General features: G+C 45.0%; 1 protein-coding gene across 2 annotated transcripts; it reads left to right on the forward strand.

Annotated features, from left to right (window-relative positions):
- Positions 1-16,003: 16,003 nt before the first annotated feature.
- Positions 16,004-19,363, forward strand: LOC119267383 (probable prolyl 4-hydroxylase 7). 2 transcript variants are annotated; one of them, XM_037548762.1, is made up of 7 exons: positions 16,004-16,152; positions 17,319-17,435; positions 17,688-17,745; positions 17,851-17,955; positions 18,327-18,384; positions 18,475-18,635; positions 18,794-19,363. In XM_037548762.1, exons 1-7 carry the CDS (start codon positions 16,067-16,069, stop codon positions 19,154-19,156), a joined length of 948 nt encoding a protein of 315 aa, XP_037404659.1. In that variant the 5' UTR covers positions 16,004-16,066; the 3' UTR covers positions 19,157-19,363. The 2 variants fall into 2 exon arrangements, with proteins under 2 accessions (XP_037404659.1, XP_037404660.1); XM_037548763.1 differs by lacking the exon at positions 16,004-16,152 and having other exon boundaries at positions 17,705-17,745.
- The last annotated feature ends 4,260 nt before the right edge of the window (positions 19,364-23,623 follow it).

A 23,623-nucleotide genomic window follows, 5' to 3' on the forward strand; every position in this document is an offset into this window, starting at 1 on the left:
TGCCCGTGACACAAGCCATGACGACTCAGGGCGCCAGGCGGGTGCCAGCCCGCGCAGCGTCCTCCTTTCCTCTTTGGTGCAAAGGGGGCAAGTGCAGCCGCGGAGTACCGAGGCATCAGGCAAAGGTTGCCATTTCGGTGCAACGAGACCAAGACCAGGAGGACTACGAGACGGAGGTCACCACGGAGCCCAAGACGGCGTCATCACCAGAGCTTTGCGCAGGCGAAGACTACTTTTGTCAGGATAGCTGATACTTGTTGTCCCCCTTCAAATTAGCCCGCCATTGTTGGCTCCCTTCTCGCTCAATATTTGGGAAGAGGACCAGGGCCTCTATAAATAGGACCAGCCACCCACAGAGCAAGGGTTGGGCGGTAGGAAGAAAGAGGCTCGTTAGAGAGGTTAGAAGCAGAGAGAGAGAGAGAGAGAAAGGTGGCTGAACTCCTCCCAGCAGTTCATCGCCCCAGCCAAGAACAGACCCTCGCGAGGCTGTTCTTCCTTGTACCGTTCATCATCATCAGCCCAAGAGGCAATCCACACACCACACACTGGAGTAGGGTATTACACCACAACGGTGGCCCGAACCAGTATAAACCCTGTGTCTCTTGTGTTGTCCTTTCGATAGCTTTGATCCTAGCGTGGCGGAGGGGTGCAGGTAGGTAGGAGGCGAAATCTCCATGCGCACCCTAGTGTTCGAACCTCAAGGGTCTGCCGGAACCCGAAATCCGACACTATCGGTGTAGCCTTATGAATTTTCGATGGAGGAAAACATTACCTGGAGATGCCTTGTATTTCTCCAGTTCAGCGTTAGCAACAAGCAGCTGGCGCTGACACTTTTCTAGTTCCTGAGCCAGCTGGGTATTCTTCTCCGTAAGTACCTGGTTGTACATTGATCCTTAAATCAGTTGTTCCAACTCCTCTAAGTCTCAGGGACTACTGGCATATGGTTATCATAGTCAAACAAAGCGAATTTACCTACACATCTTTCAAATGTTGCTTTGCAGCCCTGCTAATCCCATCTCGAGCAGCCCGGATGTATGCGTCAGCTGCGTTGAAGGCGTTAAACGACACTTCTGAAAAGCCAGGATCTTGTAAACTGGCCCGGCGATGCCGATGATTCATAGCATACTCCACTTCCGAGTTGGTGACGGATACATCGTCCGAGTCCTCGGCTGTAGGACAGTCCGGTGTCGCCCCTGCATCATCCCCCGCATTCACGGCAGGATTTGAATCCTGGCTGCGGTAAGTACGGCCGCTCGAACCCCCGGATATAGTCTGACGCATCTTCCTCCTGGCAAATGGAAAACAGGAAGGTCACGGTTGGACGTGACTACTCAGGGGCAGGTTGGCGAATTCATACCTCTTCGATGAAGGCATGGCCATAGCTTCATCTGCTTTCCTCTTGGAAGGATTGTCCGGCGCGGGAGCCGATATCTTCGAAATCGCCGAATGTCTCCCCTGTGAAGCACGACATGGTGCGATGGGTGAGACGGAATAAGAGCACTCTTTCAGAGAGGGTATTTCTTGATTATTTACATGAGAAGCAGGAAGGAGGCCAGGGTAGTCGGCGGTGATGGCCACTTCTGTGTCGTCATAGCTTGTCTGGAAGAACACTCCCACCGCGAGCACCACGAATATATCCGGATCCTCTTCAAACCCGGGATCTAGTTCCCGTTTGTGGGTCTCCGGCTGTGGGGCAGGACTATGAAGTCCTTCGGTGACCTTCCGCCAGTGCTGCCATAAAAACCGACTTCAAATTTATCAAAAGTAATCCGGGAAGGGAATGAGTAGAATCGAAGGACCGAAGCTTACCCAACTGGGAGGATTATACATAGAATATCCATCTCTGTCCTTAACGCGAAGAAACTCCTCTTCTTCCCCTTTAAAAAGCTCAACCAATATTTTGGCCAGAGCGGCGGGGGTATCCGGACCCTTCCGGACATAACGGGAAGCGTCATCCTCTCCATTATAGTGCCACATGGGCTGCCCTCTGTATTGTAGCGGCTAAACCCCACACACTATGTAGATCTCCATTACCTCGATTATTGTAAGTCCGGACTGGGTGAGCATCTTTATCTTGCTCATGAGCTAGCGAACTTCTACGCTGTCCTCCTCTTCCAGACTCTAAGGACGCCAACTGTGGTGTTTCTTCAGCGGAACGCTTGCAAATTCAGGAAGACCCTTTCGAGCTGGGTCGGGAAGCGCGACGTCCTCAATATAGAACCATTCGGAAGGCCATTCTTCGGATGCCTTCCTTGGTGTGATGGACAGATATCCGGTATCAGCAATGCGCCATACTTCGGCTCCGCCCACTTCAAATATGGATCCCTCGTGATTACGCGGGACAAGGCAGAACAACTTCCTGCATAGCTTGAAGTGAGCCTCGATACCCAGGAATAATTCACATAAAGCGACGTAACCCGCGATGTGTAGAACGGAGGCAGGGGTGAAGTTGTGCAACTGGAGGCCATAATATTCTAGAAGCCCTCGGAGGAACGGATGAATGGGAAATCCAACACCCCTCATTAGGTAGGGGACGAAACATACTCGTTCTCCCCCGGATGGATTGGGGAAGTCCTATGCCTGTATCTCTTCGTTGAAGGAATCTAGCCCCGCTCGAACGGGAACCAGATCTGCGGGGGGAAGAAATCCATGCGTTTGCAGCTCCGTCAATTGACTGTGGGACACTGAACACCTCTCCCGCTGGCCTTTCTCTGGGCCGGAACGGGTGCAGGAGTTGGGGACGCTAGCCATGCTAGAATGGTTTCTCCCAAGCAGTTTCCAGGGGTTTCCTCTATATGGTGCTGAACGGATCTAGGATCCGATCTCTTTAATAGGCGCTCCCCTTGCATAGACGGGGTGTTATTTGCAAAATTACCCTGCCCTTCCGCCTTCGCTTGACGCGTGGGAGGCCAAGTTATTTGATGCACAGAAACCGAGGGGAGTGACAGGGAACCAATGGCTGGATACATCACTTGGAGATAATTAAAGGAGGAACCCGCCTTGCAATGTTGAAGACAATTTGTGTGCCGAACACCTCGCTATTGAAGACTGGTTCGGGGGCTACTGAGGGATTCCTAGACTAAGGGGTCCTCGGGCGTCCGGCCTGTTATCCATTGGGTCAGACTAATAGGCTGTGAAGACATGAAGGCCGAAGACTATACCTGAGTCCGGGTTGGACTCTCCTTGGCATGGAAGGCAAGCTTGGCGACCGACTATGAAGATTCCTTCTTATGTAACCGACTCTATGTAAACCCTAGATCCCCTCGGTGTCAATATAAACCGGAGGGGATAGTCCAGAAAGGACACATTCATTACCATAATCATACAGGCTAGGCTTCTAGGGTTTAGCCATCACGAACTCGTGGTAGATCAAATCTTGTAACACCCATATTCATCAATATCAATCAAGCAGGACGTAGGGTATTACCTCCATAAAGAGGGCCCAAACCTGGGTAAACATTGTGTCCCCTGTCTCCTGTTACCATCGATCCTAGACGCACAGTTCGGGACCCCCTACTCAAGATCTGCCGGTTTTGACACCGACATAGGTTATGCGCGGGCGAAGGGTTTCGGAAAAATTTCCAAAATTTGGCCCGTCAGTATATATAACCTGACCCTGTCGGTGTGACCAAGTGGAACAACTCGGTGGCACCGAGATGCAAAACTGCAGGCAGTTACTGCAATTCGGTGTGACCGAAAGGTTCTAATCGGTTGCACCGAGATTGAAAATCTAGATCAACTAAGTGATCTCGGTAGGACCGAAAAGGATGAATCGGTCAGACCGAAATGCACAAAGAGGTTTTGGAAGTTTAAGTCTATGACGAATCAGGAACTCCGAGTGCTCCTCACACAGAGTGGTTGGAATCTGACTTGATCAAACTTTGTGATGTAGCATGAATAGAGTTTGAGATGAGAAAAGCATAAATAGCTAGAGGGAGTTCTTAGGCATTCTTGTCCATCCATTTGGCAAAAGAGAAAAACCAAACAATCAAGGCAACAAATGGATGTCCTCGAATGAGAAAAATATGCATTCAACATGCTCACACAATTAAAATGGCAAATGAAATCTGTGACGAAGCATGCACAGACACTCTACCATCTATCAAGCAATTGGCGATGACTAGGTCATCTATATATGAGTATATTGACTTAGGAGTCAAATGAGAACATTTGATCATAGGTCATACTCATCGTTTAAGCACAAGTGGGGTTACCACTTCTACATAGAGAATTGTTGTACGCACACCATTATAGTTTCTTTAACTCAATTGATTAGAGTAAAGCTCCCCCTAGATGTGATATCCCCCCTAAGAGGGATCAACTAACCTTGGGTTTTGTCGATGATGACTTCATGTAGGTGTTGAAGATGTGGATGCTCAATGTTGATGTAGATCATCCGGAGCAATCCTTTGGAGTGAGTTGCACTTTCAATACCTACATGGGTTAGTACCACAAGGAAGAAACAAGGATATCCATAGACATAGAGTGATGTGTACACAAGATGATGTCCATGGAAGCATTAGGTTACCTTGTCCCTTGTCTTACCAACAAGAGGGTTTGTGTGACTCCTTGAACTAGTGCAAGATATGAAAGTTGTTTGCACTTGACCTTGCCAAAATGATAAGAGTGACGTAGGTTGGCAGAGTCACCCTCAAGAACTCTCTAGTTCTTGTTCTTCAGGATCCACACCATCTTGATGGGAATCCTTGGGGTTGTAGTCGTACTTGAAGTAGAACTTGATGTAGTGTTGGGAATCCATTTGACCAAGGCCTTGGGTGCTTCCTCGAATGCATCAATCTCCTCTTGAAGCTTGTACTTGCCTTTTTGCTTGTGGTCTTGTGGTGGAAGATCATCTTGAGCTTGTGTTCCTTTGAAAGAAGTAGGATCTTCTCTTGTTGAGGAACAAACTTTGTCTTGGGGTATTGATCTTCTTCCCACTCAACTCCATTGGCATTGAACTTCCGTTCAAAACCAACACCTTGATTCTTCCGGTGTCTTCCTTGCTTGCGTACAATTTCCTCAAATTGCTTACTTCCGGCAAGGCTCTTGTAAACACCTTTCTCTATAATTCCCTTCAATAAGCTATTTTCTTGCTCAAGTGTAACTTGGATAAGAGAATCATTAGTGGAATCAAGAGAGCTACTAGAAGCAACAACATTGGATTTAGCATGATTGTTGTTACTACTAGCTGAAGAATCTTTCTTGTTCTTGTTGCTAGATTTAAATTGTGGCTTGTAAGTAGACAAGAGTAAACACTTGGAAATGTAAGAAGAACTTTTCTTGCGAATATCATCATTGATTGCCTTTAAAAACTCATGTTCTTGCTCAAGGTTGAGCTTTTCAAAGCGTAGCTTGTCATGAGTCTTTAAAAGTTCTCGATGATCTTCCAAGGTAGTTTCATGAGCTAACTTAAGAGTGTTTAGTTCTTTAGTTAGATGCTCAATCTCCTTCTTATCATCGTCATTCGTTTTATCTTGATTATCATCATTAATAGCAAGCTCATCATAGTTTTCATAACTAGAGTTGTCAACAAGTAAATCATCATCTCCTAGCAAATCATCTTCATCACTATTGAAATCAACATACTCGGGGTGTGTTACCTTTGGACCTTTAGCCATGAAGCATCTCCCAATTCCTTCATTTTGTGAGTCAAATATGTCGTAGGAGTTGGTTGTCACAAGTGCTAGTCCAGCAACACCTTCATCATGACTATATTCGAAGTCGGAGTGATAACTTCTTTCGGAGTGATTGTTAGAGTCGGAACCAGATACACATTCACCAACATGAGCTTGATGTCTTCTTTTTGTGTAGCTCCTTGATGACTTGTCCTTCCTTTCCGAGTCCTTGCTTCTCCGAGAGGGTATTCGTTCATAACGATCATCTCTAGTCCTTCTCTCTCTTGATGGTGATTCTTCTCTTCTACTCCTTCTTTTGGGAGAATCTTCTCTTCTTTTGTAGGGGGGCGTACATTCATTGGAGTAGTGTCAGGGTCTTCCACAATTGTAGAAATTACGCTCACGACTAGAAGATCTTTTGTCATTGTAGGACCTTGACTTGGAACTTCTTTCCTTGCTTCTACTCTTGTAGAACTTGTTGAAGTTCTTCACCATTAGACTCATTGAAGGTTTGCTTCTCACTTGATGATGTGGGAGCATCACACGAGGCTTTGTAAGCACCACTTGACTTATTGTGAAGCTCTTCCTTATCCTTGAGTGACATCTCATGAGCAACAATTCTTCCAATAACTTCCGTTGGCTTGAGATCTTTGTAATTGGGCATCATTTGGATCAATGTGCACACGGTATCATATTTTCCATCCAAGCCTCTTAGGATCTTCTTGATGATGAATCTATCTATCGGTCGTCTCTTCACTTCCTAAGCCGGCAATCTCATTTGTGATGACAGCAAGCCTAGAGTACATTTCAGCGACGCCTTCACCATCCTTCATTTTGAACTTGTCAAGCTGACTTTGAAGCACATCCAATTTGGATTCCTTGACAGATTTGGTACCTTCATGCATATCAATCAAAGTATCCCAAATTTCCTTTGCATTCTCAAGACGGTTGATTTTGTTGAATTCTTCGGGGCATAATCCATTGAAGATAATATCACAAGCTTGAGCATTGTATTGTAGCATCTTCAACTCTTCCACGGTAGCTTCATGGTTTGGTTCTCTCTCATCGAAGAATTCACCTTGCAAGCCAATACACACAATAGCCCAAACGGCGGGGTTATGTCCAAGAATATGCATTTTCATCTTATGCTTCCAACTAGCAAAATTTGTACCATCAAAGTAAGGACCTCTACGGTGGTAATTTCCCTCGCAAGATGCCATGCTCTCCTAGGTTGTGAAACCAAGGCTATGACCACCAAAAGCTATGGAAATCAAAGCAAATGGAGACCAAAGCTCTGATACCACTTGTAGGATCGAAAGTATGTCTAGAGGGGGGTGACTAGACTACTTGACCAAATAAAAATCTAGCCTTTTCCCAATTTTAGGTCTAGGCAGATTTTAGCAACTTAGAACAAGTCAAGCAATCAACCTACACATGCAATTCTAAGAATATAGCAGCGGAAAGTAAAACAATTGCATATGAAGGTAAAGGGAGGAGTTTGGAGTGTGCAAACACAATTGGAGACACGGAGATTTTTGGCGTGGTTCCGATAGGTGGTGCTATCGTACATCCACGTTGATGGAGACTTCAACCCACGAAGGGCAATGGTTGCGCGAGTCCACGGAGGGCTCCACCCACGAAGGGTCCACGAAGAAGCAACCTTGTCTATCCCACCATGGTCATCGCCCACGAAGGACTTGCCTCACTCGGGTAGATATTCACGAAGTAGGCGATCTCCTTGCCCTTGCAAACTCCTTGGTTCAACTCCACAATCTTGACGGAGGCTACCAAGTGACACCTAGCCAATCTAGGAGACACCACTCTCCAAGAGGTAACAAATGGTGTGTTGATGATGAACTCCTTGCTCTTGTGCTTTAAATGATAGTCTCCCCAACACTCAACTCTCTCTCACAGGATTTGGATTTGGTGGAAAGATGATTTGAGTGGAAAGCAACTTGGGGAAGGCTAGAGATCAAGATTTATGTGGTTGGAGTGGAATATCTTGACCTCAACACAAGTGTAGGTGGTTCTCTCTCAGAAAATGTATGTTGGAAGTGTAGGCATGTTCTGATGGCTCTCTCTTCGAATGAAGAGTGGGTGGAGGGGTATAAATAGCCTCCACACAAAATCTAACCGTTACACACAAATCACCAAACTCGGTGGGACCGAATCCTGAAACTCGGTCAGACCAATTTAGTTCAAAATGTGAACGTTAGGATTTTCGATGGGACCGACATGTCAACTCAGTGGGACCGATTTTGTTAGGGTTAGGGCATAACGTAATCTCGGTGAGACCGATTACACAAACTCGGTGAGACCGATTTTGGTAATGGACTAACAGAGAGTTGGTCAGGCAAACTTGGTGGGACCGAATCGCTCATCTTGGTTGGACCGAAACGTTACGAAAGGGAAACATAGAGTTTACATTGCAATCTCGGTGGGACCAATCGCTCATCTCGGTTTGACCGAAACGTTACAAACGGAAACAGAGAGATTACAATCCCATCTCGGTGAGACCGAGATCCCTATCGGTGAGACCGAAAAGACTAGGGTTTCTGGCAGTCGCTATGTCAACTGAACTCGGTGGCGGCGGATAGAAAGTTTCGGTGGGGCCGAGTTTGACTTTTGGTTTGGGACATATGTGGATGTGAGAAAGTAGTTGAGAACTTTGGAGCATATCACTAAGAACTTTGAGCAAGAAAGCCATTAGGCAACACCTCATCCCCTCCTAATAGTGTTGGCTTTTCCTATGGACTCAATGTGATCTTGGACCATTTAAAATGAAAAAGATGTAGAGTCCTGAGCTTTGAGCTTGAGCCAATCTTTGTCCTTAGAATTTTGAGGGATCCACTTTTCTCATCCATGCCATGCCAATCATTGAGCTTTCCTGAAATGTTTATCTTTAAGTAGCATTAGCTCAATGAGTTATATGTTGTTAGGAATTACCAAAACCACCCGGGGATAGTTGCACTTTCAAACATCCTTCAAGCAGTTCACCTAACTTCTCGTTGCATTTAGTTTTTCTCCTTTGTGGATCATTCATAAAGCATGTTGTTCATAGGTTGCTCGGCTTCTTGGCTGCAATTGGTCTTTGCACCGGCGCAACATGTCATCTTCTGTCATGTTAAAGCTAGCTACCATGGGAAGCTCTTCTTTGAAATGCTTCATATAGTTGCATTGAATTATCTTTTATCGTCTTTTTAGCATTACTTGTTGGACACGTCCCAAGATCACTTGTTCTCCTAATCAGAGTTAGATTGACTCGACATCTATTTGTTAAAGCTGGCTACCGTGTGTATATCTTCTTTGAAATATTAACTATAGTTGCCTAGAATCATTTTCTACTATCATTTTGGCACTACTTATTGGACACGTCTCAACATCATTTGTCTCTGAGTTTGAATCAGAATCATATTGATTTTTTATCTCTTGTTAAAGTTGGCTACTGTGGGAAGCTCTTTGAAATATTTACTATAGTTGCCTGGAATTATCCTCTACTGTCATTTTACCGCTACTTACTTATTAGACACATCTCAACATCACTTGTCTCCTAGTCAGAATCAGAATTAGATTGAATTGACATGTCTTGTTAAAGGTGGCTACCATGAGAAGCCCTTCATTGAAATGCTTCATATAGTTGCATAGAATTATCTTTTACCGTACTTTTAGCATTACTTGTTGGACATGTCTCCGCATCACTTGTTTTCAGAATCGGAGTCGGGTTGATTTGGCATCTCTAATTAAAGCTGACTATCATGGGAATCCCATCTTTGAAATATTTAATATAGTTGTCTGGAGTTATCTTCTATTTTCATTTTAGCAGTACTTATTCGACACATCTCAACATCACTGGTCTCCGAGTCAAAGTCAATCAAATTGATTTGGCATCTCTTTTTAAGTTGGCTACTTTGGGAAGCTCTTCTTTGAAATATTTACTATAGTTCCCTAGAATTAACTCTACTTCCATTTTAGAATTACTTACTTATTAGACACGTCTCAACATCACTGGGCTCAGAGTCGGAAACATAATAAGATTGATTTGGCATGTCTTATTAAAGCTTGCTACCATGGGAAGCTCTTCTTTGAAATGCTTCATATAGTCACATGGAATTATGTTTTACCATTTTTAGCATTACTTGTTGGACACGTCTCAGCATCACTTGTCCTCCTAATCGAAGTCGGATTGATTTGGCATCTCTTTCTAAGGCCCTGTTTGGTTCAGCTTTTATCGATGGACTCCGCTGCCGCGCAGCAGAATCTGAACCAAAGGGAGAACCCAGCAGAATCTGATTTCAGAAATCCGCTGCCAAAATCTGAACCAAAAGCGGAAGCAGCCCAGGACGTGCTTTCTAAATTTTGATTCCGCTACGGGCCAAAATCTGAAAAAGCTGTATCAGCTGGTTTGCCAAATGACCTACATCTTTTTTAAATCAGATTTTCCACAGCTATTTTTCCACAGCAGATTTTTCACAGCTGCTTTTAGAAATTCACAGCCAAACCAAACAGGGCCTAAAGCTGGCTACCATGGGAAGCTCTTCTTTGAAATATGTACTATAGTTTCTTGAAATTATTTTTCTACGGCCATTTTAACGCTACTTATTGGACACGTCTCAACATCGGTGGTCTCCAAGTCAAAATCGGAATCAGATTTATTTGGCATCTCTTGTTAAAACAGGCTACCATGGGAAGCTCTTCTTTCGAATATTTAATATATAGTTGCCTGGAATTATCTTCTACTGTCATTTTAGCATTACTTACTTATTAGACATTTCTCAACATCATAGGTCTTCGAGTCGGAATTGGAATCAGATTGATTTGGCATCTCTTGTTAAAGTTGGCTACCATGGGAAGCTCTTCTTTGAAATGATACAAATAGTCGCATGAAATTATATTTTACCGTCTTTTTAGCATTATTTGTTGGACACATGCATCACTTGTTCTCCAAATCGGAGTCCGATTGATTTGTCATCTGTTGTTAAAGCTGGCTATCATAGGAAGCTCTTCTTTGAAATCTTTACTATAGTTGCATGGAATTATCTTCTACTAGCATTACTTATTGGACATGTCCCAACATGACTGGTCTCCGAGTCGGAATCGGAATCAGATAGATTTGGTATCTCTTGTTAAAGTTGGCTATTGTTGGAAGCTCTTCTTTGAAATGCTTCATTTAGTCACATGGAATTATCGATTACTGTCCTTTTAGCACTACTTTTTTGGCATGTCTTAGCATCGGCTGGTCTCCGAATCGGAACCGGATTGATTCGGTATCTCCGCTAAAGCTGGCTACCATGGGGAACTCTTCTTTGATATCCTTACTATAGCGGCCTGAAATATTTGGAAAGAGAGATAATCATCTATTTTAAGGTGTTCAACCAACCAAATAGCATCGATGGCTAGGACCAATGCAAATCTTCTAATTCTATGGTCTGTGGTGCTGCAATACCTTAACAACTACTCCATGGTAGTGTATTTTTTCCTTTAGAAGACTCTCTACAACCTTTTTCTTTCTACCCCGAGGTGGTGGTGAAACACCCTACCATGACACTAGCTCAGGTAAAAAAAGCTCAGTGGTTTTGCCAGAAATGAGATTCCTGCTCCCTGCATCGTTTGTTCTTTGTTTCTTTTTTTAGCAAAACATTGCAAAGCAATGTGACAGACCACGGGACCTTGTGAACTTGGGGTAATCAGACTGTTGGCCCAAGGCCATCGCAGTTCACTCACACTCACCTAGTACCCCTCGCCCTTTCACGTGCCCCGCATTTAGGTTTAGGCCCAACTCGCCAACGCCCTCGATGCGCTCCGGGCAAAACACTGCAGCACCACCGGTCCACCACCACCACCTTCCATACGCAAACACGCTCTTCATGGGACACCCCGAAGCAGCGGAGTGCACCGCATGCCCGATCCTCGGATGCCGAATGCGAACAGAAACTGAAATTCGCAATTAATTTCGCAAAATCCTCAGCACACAGCCAGCACGCGGCGAGGCCCGCGTTTACGATTTCGAAGTGGCAAAATTTTCACTCACCCTTGAAATGGACGAAATTTCGGGACTTTTGTAAATTTTAAAAATGGTTTCGGACAAATCACCGAAATTTTGTTTGAATTCAAATAATTTTAAATTTAAACATGTAAATAAAAGAGTATGTAGCACATAGTTAACTAAGTTGCATGTCTAACCTGATGGTTGGTCCGTATATTTTTTTTGCTAAAAATGTATATTCGGTGCAAAAATAAACAAAATGTTTCAGCAACATGATTTGAACTCTGGTCCAAACAATGTGAAGAAAAATGTCCTACCAGTACACCAATGAAACCCACGTTAATAAAAACTGATCCATGTTGTTTTTTACATAGAAATTCAAACCATACGAATTTTTTTGAATGAAAGGCAAAACTTTCGATCACCCTAAAAATTGTCGAAATTTCGGGAAATTTTGACCAAATTTTAAACATGGGGCTAGGCTAAGGACAGATTGGAAGCGATTAATTGCTTCCAACCCGATCCCGACGGCGAAGGCCGTCGCACCCCCAGAAACCCAACCCCTCCTTCGCTATAAATACCTGTCCATCTCGCGTCCCTCTTCCATACCTGTTCCTCCTCACTCCCCAGTCAAATCTTTCTACTCGGCTGCACTAACCTAGGGTTTAGTCCAGCGGCCAGCAGCTAGCTAGCAATGGAGGGGGAGATCCACGGCGCCGCCAACGCCTTCAACGGCGCCCCGACATGCCGCTCGGGGGAGGACGTCATCGTCCTGTCCTCGGCGACGGCAAGGCCACCGCGGTCGGTGGAGGCGGTGGTGCTGGTGGACGCAGAGGGGGAGGGGCAGGGGCCGCACATGGAGTTGGAGGCACCGCCGGAGAAGCTCTACTTCAAGACCAGGCTCTGCGAAAAGTATGAGGCCACCGGCCGCTGCATGTACGAGGACGGTTGTACCTTCGAGCACGGCCGCGCCGAGCTTCGCCCGCCGGTCCCCCCTGTCGGCGGCGGTAGGGTTGCCAACGGCGGCGGCAAGGTGTGCTTCAACTTCAGGGACATGGGCACCTGCCATTTCGCGGACAGGTGCGCCTTCCCCCACACCGCGCCATCAGGTACGCCCGCTCCCTAAGCTACCCACCTAGATCGCGCACGTGTGCATGGCCGATGGGGTCTCAACATGACTGGTCTCCGAGTCGGACTTGGAATCAGATCGATTTGGTATCTCTTGTTAAAGTTGGCTATCGTTGGGAGCTCTTCTTTTAAATGCTTCATTTAGTCACATGGAATTATCTATTATTGTCCTTTTAGAATTACTTGTTTGACATGTCTTAGCATCAGCTGGTCTCCGAATCGGAACCGGATTGATTCGGTATCTCCGCTAAAGCTGGCTACCATGGGAAACTCTTCTTTGATATCCTTACTATAGCCGCCTGAAATATTTCAAAAGAGAGATAATCATCTATTTTATGTTGTTCGACCAACCAAATAGCATCGATATATTTTGAAAGAGAGATAATCATCTATTTTAAGTTGTTCAACCAACCAAATAGCATCGATGGCTGGGACCAAGGCAAATCTTCTACATCTACGGTTTGGGGTGTGCTGCAATACCTTGACAACTACACCATGGTAGTATATTTTTTCTTTAGCACTCTCTTTAACCTTTTTCCTTTCTACCCCAAGGTGGTGGTGAAACACCCTACCGTGTCACTAGCTCTGGTAAAAAAAAATCTCACTGGATTTGCCACAAATGAGATTCCACAGCGTGCTTGGTTTGTTCCCTGTTTCTTTTTTTTAGCGAAACTTGCACTCTGCTGTGCTTTGCAAAGCAATGTGAAACACCACAGGGCCTTGTGAACTTTGGGCAGTGGAGCTACCGATCTGAGGACCATTCAACACGGGCCCAATGCCATCGAAATTCACACTCACACATAGTAGCAGCCTTCTTCGCTCTGCGTTTAGGCCCAACTCGTCGACGCAGGAGCACCACCACCATCACCTTCCGGACGCATGCACACTCTCCACGGGACACCCCGAAGCAGCGGACGACTGCACCGCGCGCCCGATCTCGGATGCTGAATGCAAACCGAAACTGAAATTCCCGATTAATTTCGCACAAAATCCTCAGCGCACAGCCAGCAGCGGCCAGGCTAAGCACAGATTGGAAGCGATTAATTGCTCCCAACCCGATCCCGAGGGCGGAGGCCGGCGCACCCCCAGAAACCGAGCCCCTCCGTCGCTATAAATTCATGTCATCTCGCAGTCCCTCTCCACACCTGCTCCTCCTCACTCCTCTAGACAAATCTTTCTACTCGGCTGCGCTAACCTAGGGTTTAGTCCGCCAGCTAGTAGCTAGCGATGGAGGGGGAGAGCCACGCCGCCGCCAACGCCTTCAACGGCGCCCCGACACGCCGCTCGGGGGAGGACGTCATCGTCCTGTCCTCGGCGACGGCGAGGCCGCCGCGGTCGGTGGAGGCGGTGGTGCTGGTGGACACGGAGGGGCAGGGGCAGGGGCAGGGGCCGCACATGGAGATGGAGGCGCCGCCGGAGAAGCTGTACTTCAAGACCAGGCTCTGCGACAAGTACGAGGACACCGGCCGCTGCATGTACGAGGACAGTTGCACCTACGCGCACGGCCGCGCCGAGCTTCGCCCGCCGGTCCCCCCTGTCGGCGGCTTCGCCGTCGCCGGCGGCGGCAGGGTTGTCAACGACGGCGGCAAGGTGTGCTTCAACTTCAGGGACACGGGCACCTGCCATTTCGGGGACAGGTGCGCCTTCCCCCACGCTGCACCATCAGGTACGCCCGCTCCCTAAGCTACCCACCTAGATCGCCCACGTGTGCATGGCCGATGGGGTCCGGATCTCACGAAACATGCCCTCGATTTTCTTGTCAGGTCATGCGATTCGCCTCACCGGGGACCAGAAGGTGCTGACATCCCCAGGGCCGCGCTACGCCGCCCCGGGCACCGCCAGGGCGTACCCGTACCCGCCGGTGATTCCCCCGGCCGCGCGTGATCGTCTTGCCCAGATGACCGAGGAGAACGGTGGCAAAAAGCCCAACAGACTGATGCTCATGAGCCAACGGAAGATCGGCGGCATCTATGGCGACTGGCCGGAGCAGAAGGAGCAGGAGGAGTGAGACCGATCGATCAGCCGTCCACCCACCATGGTCGCATACCCATATAGTAGATGATTGACATTGCTGATACATAGCAACAAAACAAAAAGGGGACGGGTTGATCTTGTCTGAAAGTGAATAAATTTACCATGGTGGTATTTATCTTTTTTGTTTAGTAGCATGGTGGTATTTGTCTGCGTTGTGTAATTCCAACTGTTGTAGTGCATGCAAATCCTATGTACTGTAATTCGTATGAATAAACCAATGTCGTTGTATTATATCATCATCTTTTTTTATCAGTGTGGAAAGAATACTATTCAATCAGCACCTGCAGTGTCATACATAAGACGTCGGGTCTAGCTAAGAGCCGCAAATGGCGCCCCAAATCAAGATTAACAGCGGCCTTCGCGAGTTCATGTACCTCTCAGTTTTAATTTCTCTCTTCTTTCATGCCTGAACTTTACTGCAGCAAACTCCTCCGCCTTCTTCTTTATATCTGATATAATCTCTGCACTTTGTCCAAGGTAAAGGCCCCTCAGATGGTTGATAGTAGATAAGCAATCAGTAACAACCTGCACCTTGTTGATATATACTTCCTCCGTTCCAAAATAGATGACCCAACTTTATATTAACTTTACTACGGAGGGAGTATATCTGATGCTAGCGCAAAAGCTTCGCTAAATGCCATAGCCTCCAGCGTCTCGGCCTGAACCAAATCCTGAAGCACAACCGCAGATGAGCCTTGATAGTGATCCAGTTCATCGCGGCAGACGACAGCAATGCATCCTCTGTCATTATTTCTTGAGATAGCAGAATCAACCATCAGCTTAAAGTGTCCCTCCAGGCTCCAGAGGCAGAGTCCAGGTTTTCCTTCTGTCCCTGTAGGTTGTTGTACTACAGTGGAGGTCGCCGTCCCGGCAGGCCGGCAAGGAATTAAGGCAAGGTCTGCAAGGAATTTCTGAATGAAGCTGAAAGTCGACAGCGGCGAATGAAATTCTTGCTCACGTATGGCCTTCCTCCTAGCCCACCATATTGACCATAAAGTCACCAGCAGCAAAACGAAGTCATCTTCCTTCAATGAGTCCATCATCACCATGAGCCAAAGCCTAGCGTCAGGGATGTTGCAAGCAATTACTATAGCCATATTACAGTCTATCAGAGCATGTCGCCATGTGTCTAAGAGTCGCCATCTGTTTGTGCTCTCGGTGGGCTTTTACGGCCCATTGGGCCCCTGTTTCTCGCTCAATGGCTTACAGTACAGACTACAGAGAGAGATATGCGGATCTGTTCATTTGCAGGGGGCTGGATCCCAGGGGCAGAGTTGCGGTCCTCCATAGCTGACGGGGAAGAAGCATGGGATCTGGAGCAGGAGCCCTGCTGGCGCTTGTGGCAGCATGTCTAGCGCTTGCCCCGCCCTGCGCTCTGGCTTCTTCTCGCAAGTAAGCTCCTCTTCCTCTTCATCCATCTGATGTGCCTGTGAGGATCTCTGGTTGGATTTGGGTAACCAGGCCCCACAAGGCCAGGATGTCTTTCTATTTCGGGATCAACTGTGTCTGCCCGCTTTGATTCAGTTTCTAGGATTGGATCTTTGTTGAGTTATGGTTCGATTTGTTCAGTAGTTGATGTGGGTAGCTTTGTTTCTGCAATAGTAAATGCAGGGCCAACAACCCATGAAGTCAAGTCCCCCAACCCTGCCTATTGATTTGAAGTCTTGGTCACAGTCTTGCCTCTGCAATAGCAGAGTCCTCACCATGTTGTGTTAATGGGTGAGATGGTCAACTGACACTTAGGTTTGTTTGTTGGCTTGAAGTTTGAGTGAAATTCTTGGATGGAGATACAGTATACACCATCAACTTTAGTCTTATCAATTACTCCCTCCGTTTGGAATTACTTGTCGCAGAAATGGATGTATCTAGATGTATTTTAGTTCTAGATACATCCATATCCGAGACAAGTAATTCCGAACGGAGGGAGTACCACTCAAGTAGGATGCCAGTTTAACATCAGCTACAGAAAGGGGCAAGTCAATTCTAATGAGGAAGTATTACAAACTTTTCTCGGACACGCGGCAAATGCCTGTGGCCTCTTTCGCGCCAAATATCTGTGCCTTTTTTTCAGTTGAGAGACAGCCATGAGGCACCCCCTATGAAGCACAGCGCTCGAACGCTGGTGGTGGACTGGCTGTGCACCCGCGCACATGTGCTTCTATCGAACTGACATTAGGTTACTTGTTGGCTTGAAGCTTGAGTGAAATACTTTGATGATCACACAGTTTAGCTTGCCGATTTAGTCTTATCAATTGCCACTGAAGTAGAATGCAAATTTAGCATCAGCTACAGAAAGAGCCAAGTCAATTCTAGTGAGAAAGTAAATTACCTTTTTTACTCGAATGTGCACCAAATGTTTGTGGCTTTTTAAATTAGAAATAACCATGAGGCACCCCCTGCGGAGCACAGGGCTCGAACGCGGGTGGTAGGCTGGGCGTGCACCCGCACACGTGCTTCTAGCCAATTGGTCGACGCCCAGTTCCCGAAAGTAAATTACAATTATATGATGTTCCCTCATGGAAGATATTAATGTGCAATCCAATCATTACCCTTTTCAGGTTTGGTCTGGATATTGCGCAACCAAAATTACTGAACTCCACAAATGGTTCATTTACTCCAAGCTCACATGTTGATTTTGACCCTTCAAAATCAAAGCGACTCTCGTGGCATCCAAGGTTTGTCTCGTCACCTCATTATGATGTGTACCTTTATTGCTGGACCATAAACAACATCTCATTTGATTTTCTTCTGTACTGGCAGTTAAGCATTTGTTACCATGAGTTTGTGGTGCATTTTCTATAAAAAAAATTGTGTGGCGCATGAAAGATCTTCTGTAATTAACTACTTATACTCTTATAGTTGTGTATGTACTCAGATGCTCACTTCTTTTTATGTGGACAAATCCCAAGTTTCTTTCCTTAATTTAGGGTCTTCTTGTATGAAGGTTTTCTCTCTCACATGGAGTGTGACCACTTAGTATCTATGGTAATTTTCCCATCAACCGTATCACAGCTCAGTCCTTGTATTCAGGTTATTTATAAAAAAACAACTTGCATCATGTTATTGAAGGTCATGTTTTCATTCTTGCAGGCACATGGTAAGATAGGGTCATCTGTACTTGTTAATGATGGTGCTACAAATATTTCCCAGAACAATATTGATGCAGGCCTCATATTTCGCCTGGCTGATAGCAAAGTGAGCATACATACTGCTTTCATGATATTTTCATGACTGGCTCTTTGCTAACCATGCAGAAAATGTAGACAGAGAAAAATAAAATTAAACAAACCTTGAATCCCTCTATTTAACAATCTTCTACCATATCATCTGTAAGTTAATGCTTAGCTGTGTGTTACCTGTGTGAATAAACAGACATGTAACTAAATGAGGTCAGAGTTATTGTTTTTCTTGATATTGCAATCTGTGAAGAAAGTGCACATTCTTTTGGATATATAGTAGTAGATGTCAAACTTTTATAAATTGAGGTATATCAAATTAGGGTCTACTACTACTAAGCCCTGGACTGTTCTACTTCTAAAAATTGATGTTTTGTACTCCTTTTGAAGGACATAGTTGTTTCGAAGATTGAAGATAGGATATCATTATGGAGTTTTATTCCAAAAGGTATCGCTTGTTCCTTGCAATTACTCTTCTGTAATTCTGTGTAATCTTGCTTGCTAGGTGTCTGGCTGTTGACATTCTTAGTGGTCTCAGAGCATGGGGAGAGCATGCAGATTTTGAAGTATGGAGCAAACCAAAGTGACCCTAACAAGGAAGAAACTCAATCGAGCAGTGGTGCCAATAGGCTTGTGACCATTTTGATGTATCTTTCTGATATCAAGCAAGGTGGTGAAACTGTTTTCCCCAGATCTGAGGTAATTACATTATCACACAGTCTTGCTTGTGAAAAGAAGTCCTTATCATAAAAAAAAAGTCCTTATCAGAATGACTAGTCACACTGACATTGTTATGTAGTTTCCTTGACTGAAATGTGAAAAGGAGATAATAATCTGTATATAATATATGTGCGCAGCTGAAGGATACTCAAGCCAAGGAAGGGACACCTTCTGAATGTGCTGGTTATGCAGTGAAACCTGTCAAGGGCAACACAGTTCTGCTGTTCAATTCAAGGCCTGACAGAGTCGCCGACAAGGACAGTCAGTACGAGTTCTGTCCTGTCGTTGAAGTGGAGAAATGGCTTGCCATAAAACATATGTATGCAAGCAAGATTGATAAATCAAAACCTTCGCCGGCATCCGAGGATGATGATTGCACCGATGAAGATGGTAACTGTGTCAGTTGGGCCGCTGCCGGCGAATGCGACAAGAATCCTGTGTTTATGATTGGCAGTTCAGACTACTATGGCACTTGCAGGAAGAGCTGCCATGCGTGCTAGATTTTTTTTTTGTTTTCGTGCATTGCCCTTAGGGATGTCTCTTAGCATTTTCGTTGTTTAATACAGGCATTGGTGTTGTAAGTGGAAAATGATTCAGCAAACTGTGCAATGCCCGCAGATAATCTTTACTCTTGTCAGGAATGTAGTAAGTACATAGGTATTGGATTGGCTACTCTTATAAAGTTATGAAAAATGATTCTGACCTCATCTTGTTCTGTCAGACAATGCCTGCATGCATAATCACACTTGTCTGCATCTTTGCAATCCAGCAACTTTTCGGGTACATGGATAATTTTGGGCCTAACATGTTTTTGGCTTGAACATTTATAACGTGTGTGGACTCTTATATGATCATATCTACTGTAAGAATACTCGTCTAGCATTATAGGGCAAATAATACTTCCTAAACTCAAAAGTAGCTGGTTTTTCCCCCTGCATATCCAAGCTATCGGTTTTATGTAGCTTTGCAATGGTGAACTTTGGCTCTTGCGTAGAACTGTTGGCTGTTGGAAGTATGGTTGCAGGAATCATCATGCCACAGAACAAAGCCTATTGATATAAACTGGAGTACATTCTACAACTGTGTTTGCTACCTAATGTTTCAGGTAATATACAGTAAATTCTATTTTCGGAGAACATAGTCGTTGTAGTATAGTGGTAAGTATTCCCGCCTGTCACGCGGGTGACCCGGGCAACGGCGTAATTTTTATCTTCTGCCCCCCTTCTTTGGTCACTGACCGCTGAAATTAGTTCCATGGATTATCTTCTGACCCCCTTCTTTGTATTTATCTTCTGCCCCCCTTCTTTGTATTCCTTTGGTCACTGACCGCTGAAATTAGTTCCATGGATTATCTTCTGGCCCCCTTCTTTGTATTCCTTTGGTCAGTGACCGTTGAAATTAGTTCCATGGATTATGACCGCCAGTTGAAGTGTTTGAACCTTCTTCTTTTTCTTTGAGGGGAAAAGTGTTGAACCTTCTCAAGCTGGCATCGTTTACAAGATGCCCCACGACTCTCGAGCAAACGAATTGATTTTTGGGAGAGTCAGCCTCCAGCGGATACGGCTGTAAATTTTTAGGGGTATAACGACTCTTTATTCAAGCAAATTCAACGAAATCGTTACAATACCATATGGTTGAAAGAACCATACATACCTGCCAAAGCCTATACTATCGGCCTCAAAGTTTCTTGACCTTCTCTCATGTATAAATTTATACTCCAAAAACTCTTCAGAAGTAGCTCGAATTTCTTGAATAATAGCTGCATGTTTCCCACCTTGGTTTGCTTCAATCTCCTTGACCAAGCAAAATCAACAGAATCGTTACAATACCATATGGTTGAAAGAACCATACATGCCTGCCAAAGCCTATACTATCGGCCTCAAAGTTTCTAGACCTTCTCTCATGTATAAATTTACACTCCAAAAACTCTCCAGAAATAGCTCGAATTTCTTGAATAACAACTGCTTCAATCTCCTTGACCACCATGGCGTTGTCCGAAGAAATAATAACCCGAGTGATATTCAAATCAAGTGATAATGCCAAACCCTCGCGGTAAACCAGTGCTTCTTAAGTTGATACATCTGTCACGCCCATAAAAGTAATTGATGAAGAGCCCAAGCAGTTACCGAGATGATCCCGACAAATCGCAATTGCTGCTCCTCTATCTCCATATCTCCCCACCACTTTGTCCACAATCAGCAAATCCCTACTCATATATAGCTTTCCTACATGCACACCACACTGCCCATAAGGTTACTATCGTCTCTTTGAAATCCTCCTACTGCAACGAATCATGCATAGTGGCTAGCCATAGTTTTGCATTTGTAAGCCTTGTCGCTATCATATGTTCCACCATATCATCCTTGCTAGGGCCCAAACTGACATGTCCATAGAACATTCGACTAGCGCATGCTTCCATGAATTACACATGCCACATAAAGGATAGTACGGAGTGTTAGCTATGTTCCTGTGATTCAGAACGTCCAAGGTATGAATTGAGTGTTGTGCTAGATGCCACAAGAACACTTTAAGTTTTGCAGGAACTGAGGCTCCCCACAAATCAGACCATTATTTCGAAGCTGACACATGGTCTGAAGAAACCGCACTGCCTTCTAGCCAACCCTCCCTTGCGATTTTCATATTTATCAACATGTACAATATACGGAATGAACAAGAAAACATCCATTTTTTTTCTCAAAAGCCCACAACCAAAAATCTGGTATATTCCACAATAGGAATTCCCAAAATCAAAGTGGCATCCATGGTAAAAATGTATTTCTCACCCGTTCTTCCCACCATGTGGCCATAGTCTCATCAATGAGGTTCAAAACAATAAAGACATTATTATAGGCCTCGTAGAAATTTTTCCCTTGGTAACTAGTTATGATTCCAAATTCTCGTGCTGGTTCCATATCACCAATCCGCCTAATAAGACCTTGGACTAGAACATCCCTTCCTTCAATAATTAGTCTCCAAATCTGTGAAGGATGAGAGCCCAAAGTTGCATTCAAAATAGAGGTTTCGGGAAAATAAACTGATTTGAGAATTCATGCACTCAAAGAATTAGGCTCTTGTAGTATCCTCCATGCTTTCCTTGCCGGGAGGGCCAAATTTAAAATCTCCAGATCTCGAAAGCCCATGTCACCCAAATATTTAGGTCTCATCATAATATCCCATAAGACCCAAGCTACCTTCCTTCTTCCATGTTTTACTCCCCACCAGAATTTCCCGATTAACGAATTTAAGCGTTCACATAGCCCAAATGGGAGTTTGAGACATCCCACAAAATATATTGGAATAGCCTGCACGACTGATTTAATCAATACTTCCTCCCCTCCCATAGACAAAAGCTTCTCAAGCCATGCTTGAATTTTATTCCACACTTTTTTTGACACCTGAAACAGTAGGAGAGGCTCTTACTGTATGTATTAAATTAAAGTATCAAAAAAGTTCTTACAAAGTCATAACCTTACATCCATGGCCATTGTAAATATAAAGTAGAATTAGGAAACCAAGGTAAGTATTGGACTAGGGTACAACAAAGGATTGGGCAAAAGAGGAGATAAATTGTCTGTGTTTCTCTTTGGCTCTATGTATGAGTAGAGAGAAGTCCTCTTTGAATCTTCTTGCCCATGAGCCAACAGTGGGGTCTATCCTTCGGAAGTGCTTGTTATTTCTTTCTTTCCACAGACTCCGGGAGGCATATAAAAGGATCTCCATAAATATTGGGTTGTTCCATACTGTCTTTGCTTCCTTGATCCAATTGAGACGATATCCATTAGTTGTCCAGTGGATGTTCAAGGTATCCCAACAAGCCACACTGAAATGACAAGTAAAGATCATGTGCTCGATCGTTTCTTCCTCGGTGCTGCCACACAGGATGCAACCATGATTGTCACCAATGTTATAGTGCCTTCTCTTAAGCATGTTTGTATTCGGACGATCTGAGAGTAGTAGCCAACCAAAAACCTTGATTTTCATTGTGGCCGAAGATTTCTAGAGCCATTTCTAACTATTGTGTGCAGTGACCTCCCGAAAATAGAATTTGTAATATCTTTTTGCAGTGTAGATCTCATAGCCCCACTCATATACCCAAGAGTCCATGTCCTCTCCCGCATCATTGCCAACGTGTGCTGTGATCTCCTGGATATCGCGCAACTCATTGTGGGCTTGCATGGAGAGGGGAAGGTGAAAGGTTTCATTGAGGTTGGTGCAGCCAAGGAAATCCAGGACCGAAATATCTTCAAGTTTAGCATAAGAAAACGCACGGGGATGTGAATATGCAAGAACATCAGCCAACCAGAGATCTTTCCACATAAGCGCATTATCTCCTCTGCGAACGATCACATGCGAGATGCCTCTATAGATCGGAGTAAGTTTGAGCACATCTTTCCACCAGAACGAACCGCATGGGACTGAGGCATGTGGGATTTTTTCGGTGTAATATGTGGACCAAATCAAATCAACCCACGGTAGATCCCAATGGTTATAGAACTTGTGTAGGTATTTCATGAGCAAAGCATCACTTTGAGTTTGTAAATCAAGCACCCCGAGACGTCCACACTCCTTGGGTCTGCAAACCATTTGCCATGAAGCTAAAGAGTTGCACTTGTCCCCATCACCAGTCTTCTTAGTCCAAAGGCATTGCCTTCTGATTTTATCCAGTAGATCAATAATCTTCTGTGGCAGTCTGAGGGTGCAGAGCGCAAAGATGATAAGGGATGTGATGACCGAGTTGAGAAGTGACAGTTTCCCTCCATAGGAGATCATTGACAACGTTGAGGATAGTCTTCGTTGAACTCCACAGATTAAAGGCATGAGATCCTGCACTGAAGATTTTGTAGTGCCCATTGGTAACCCAAGATAGGTAAAAGGTAGCTTGCCCATCACACAGCCAAAGATTTGAGCAATATGTTGAGCGGTTGCAGCGTCACAATTCATGGGCACGAGAGTTGACTTGTGGAAAT

Source organism: Triticum dicoccoides, chromosome 3A (assembly GCF_002162155.2).
Source record: "Triticum dicoccoides isolate Atlit2015 ecotype Zavitan chromosome 3A, WEW_v2.0, whole genome shotgun sequence".
Taxonomy (NCBI): domain Eukaryota; kingdom Viridiplantae; phylum Streptophyta; class Magnoliopsida; order Poales; family Poaceae; genus Triticum; species Triticum dicoccoides.

What these genes read in the sequence shown, in the direction of transcription:
- LOC119267383 (XM_037548762.1), top strand. Translation starts at nt 16,067, where the DNA reads ATGGGATCTGGAGCAGGAGCCCTGCTGGCGCTTGTGGCAGCATGTCTA. An exon ending in CGACTCTCGTGGCATCCAAG is followed by an intron (nt 17,436 to 17,687) that starts GTTTGTCTCGTC and finishes TCCTTAATTTAG; the next exon opens with GGTCTTCTTGTATGAAGGTT. An exon ending in TTCGCCTGGCTGATAGCAAA is followed by an intron (nt 17,956 to 18,326) that starts GTGAGCATACAT and finishes CTCCTTTTGAAG; the next exon opens with GACATAGTTGTTTCGAAGAT.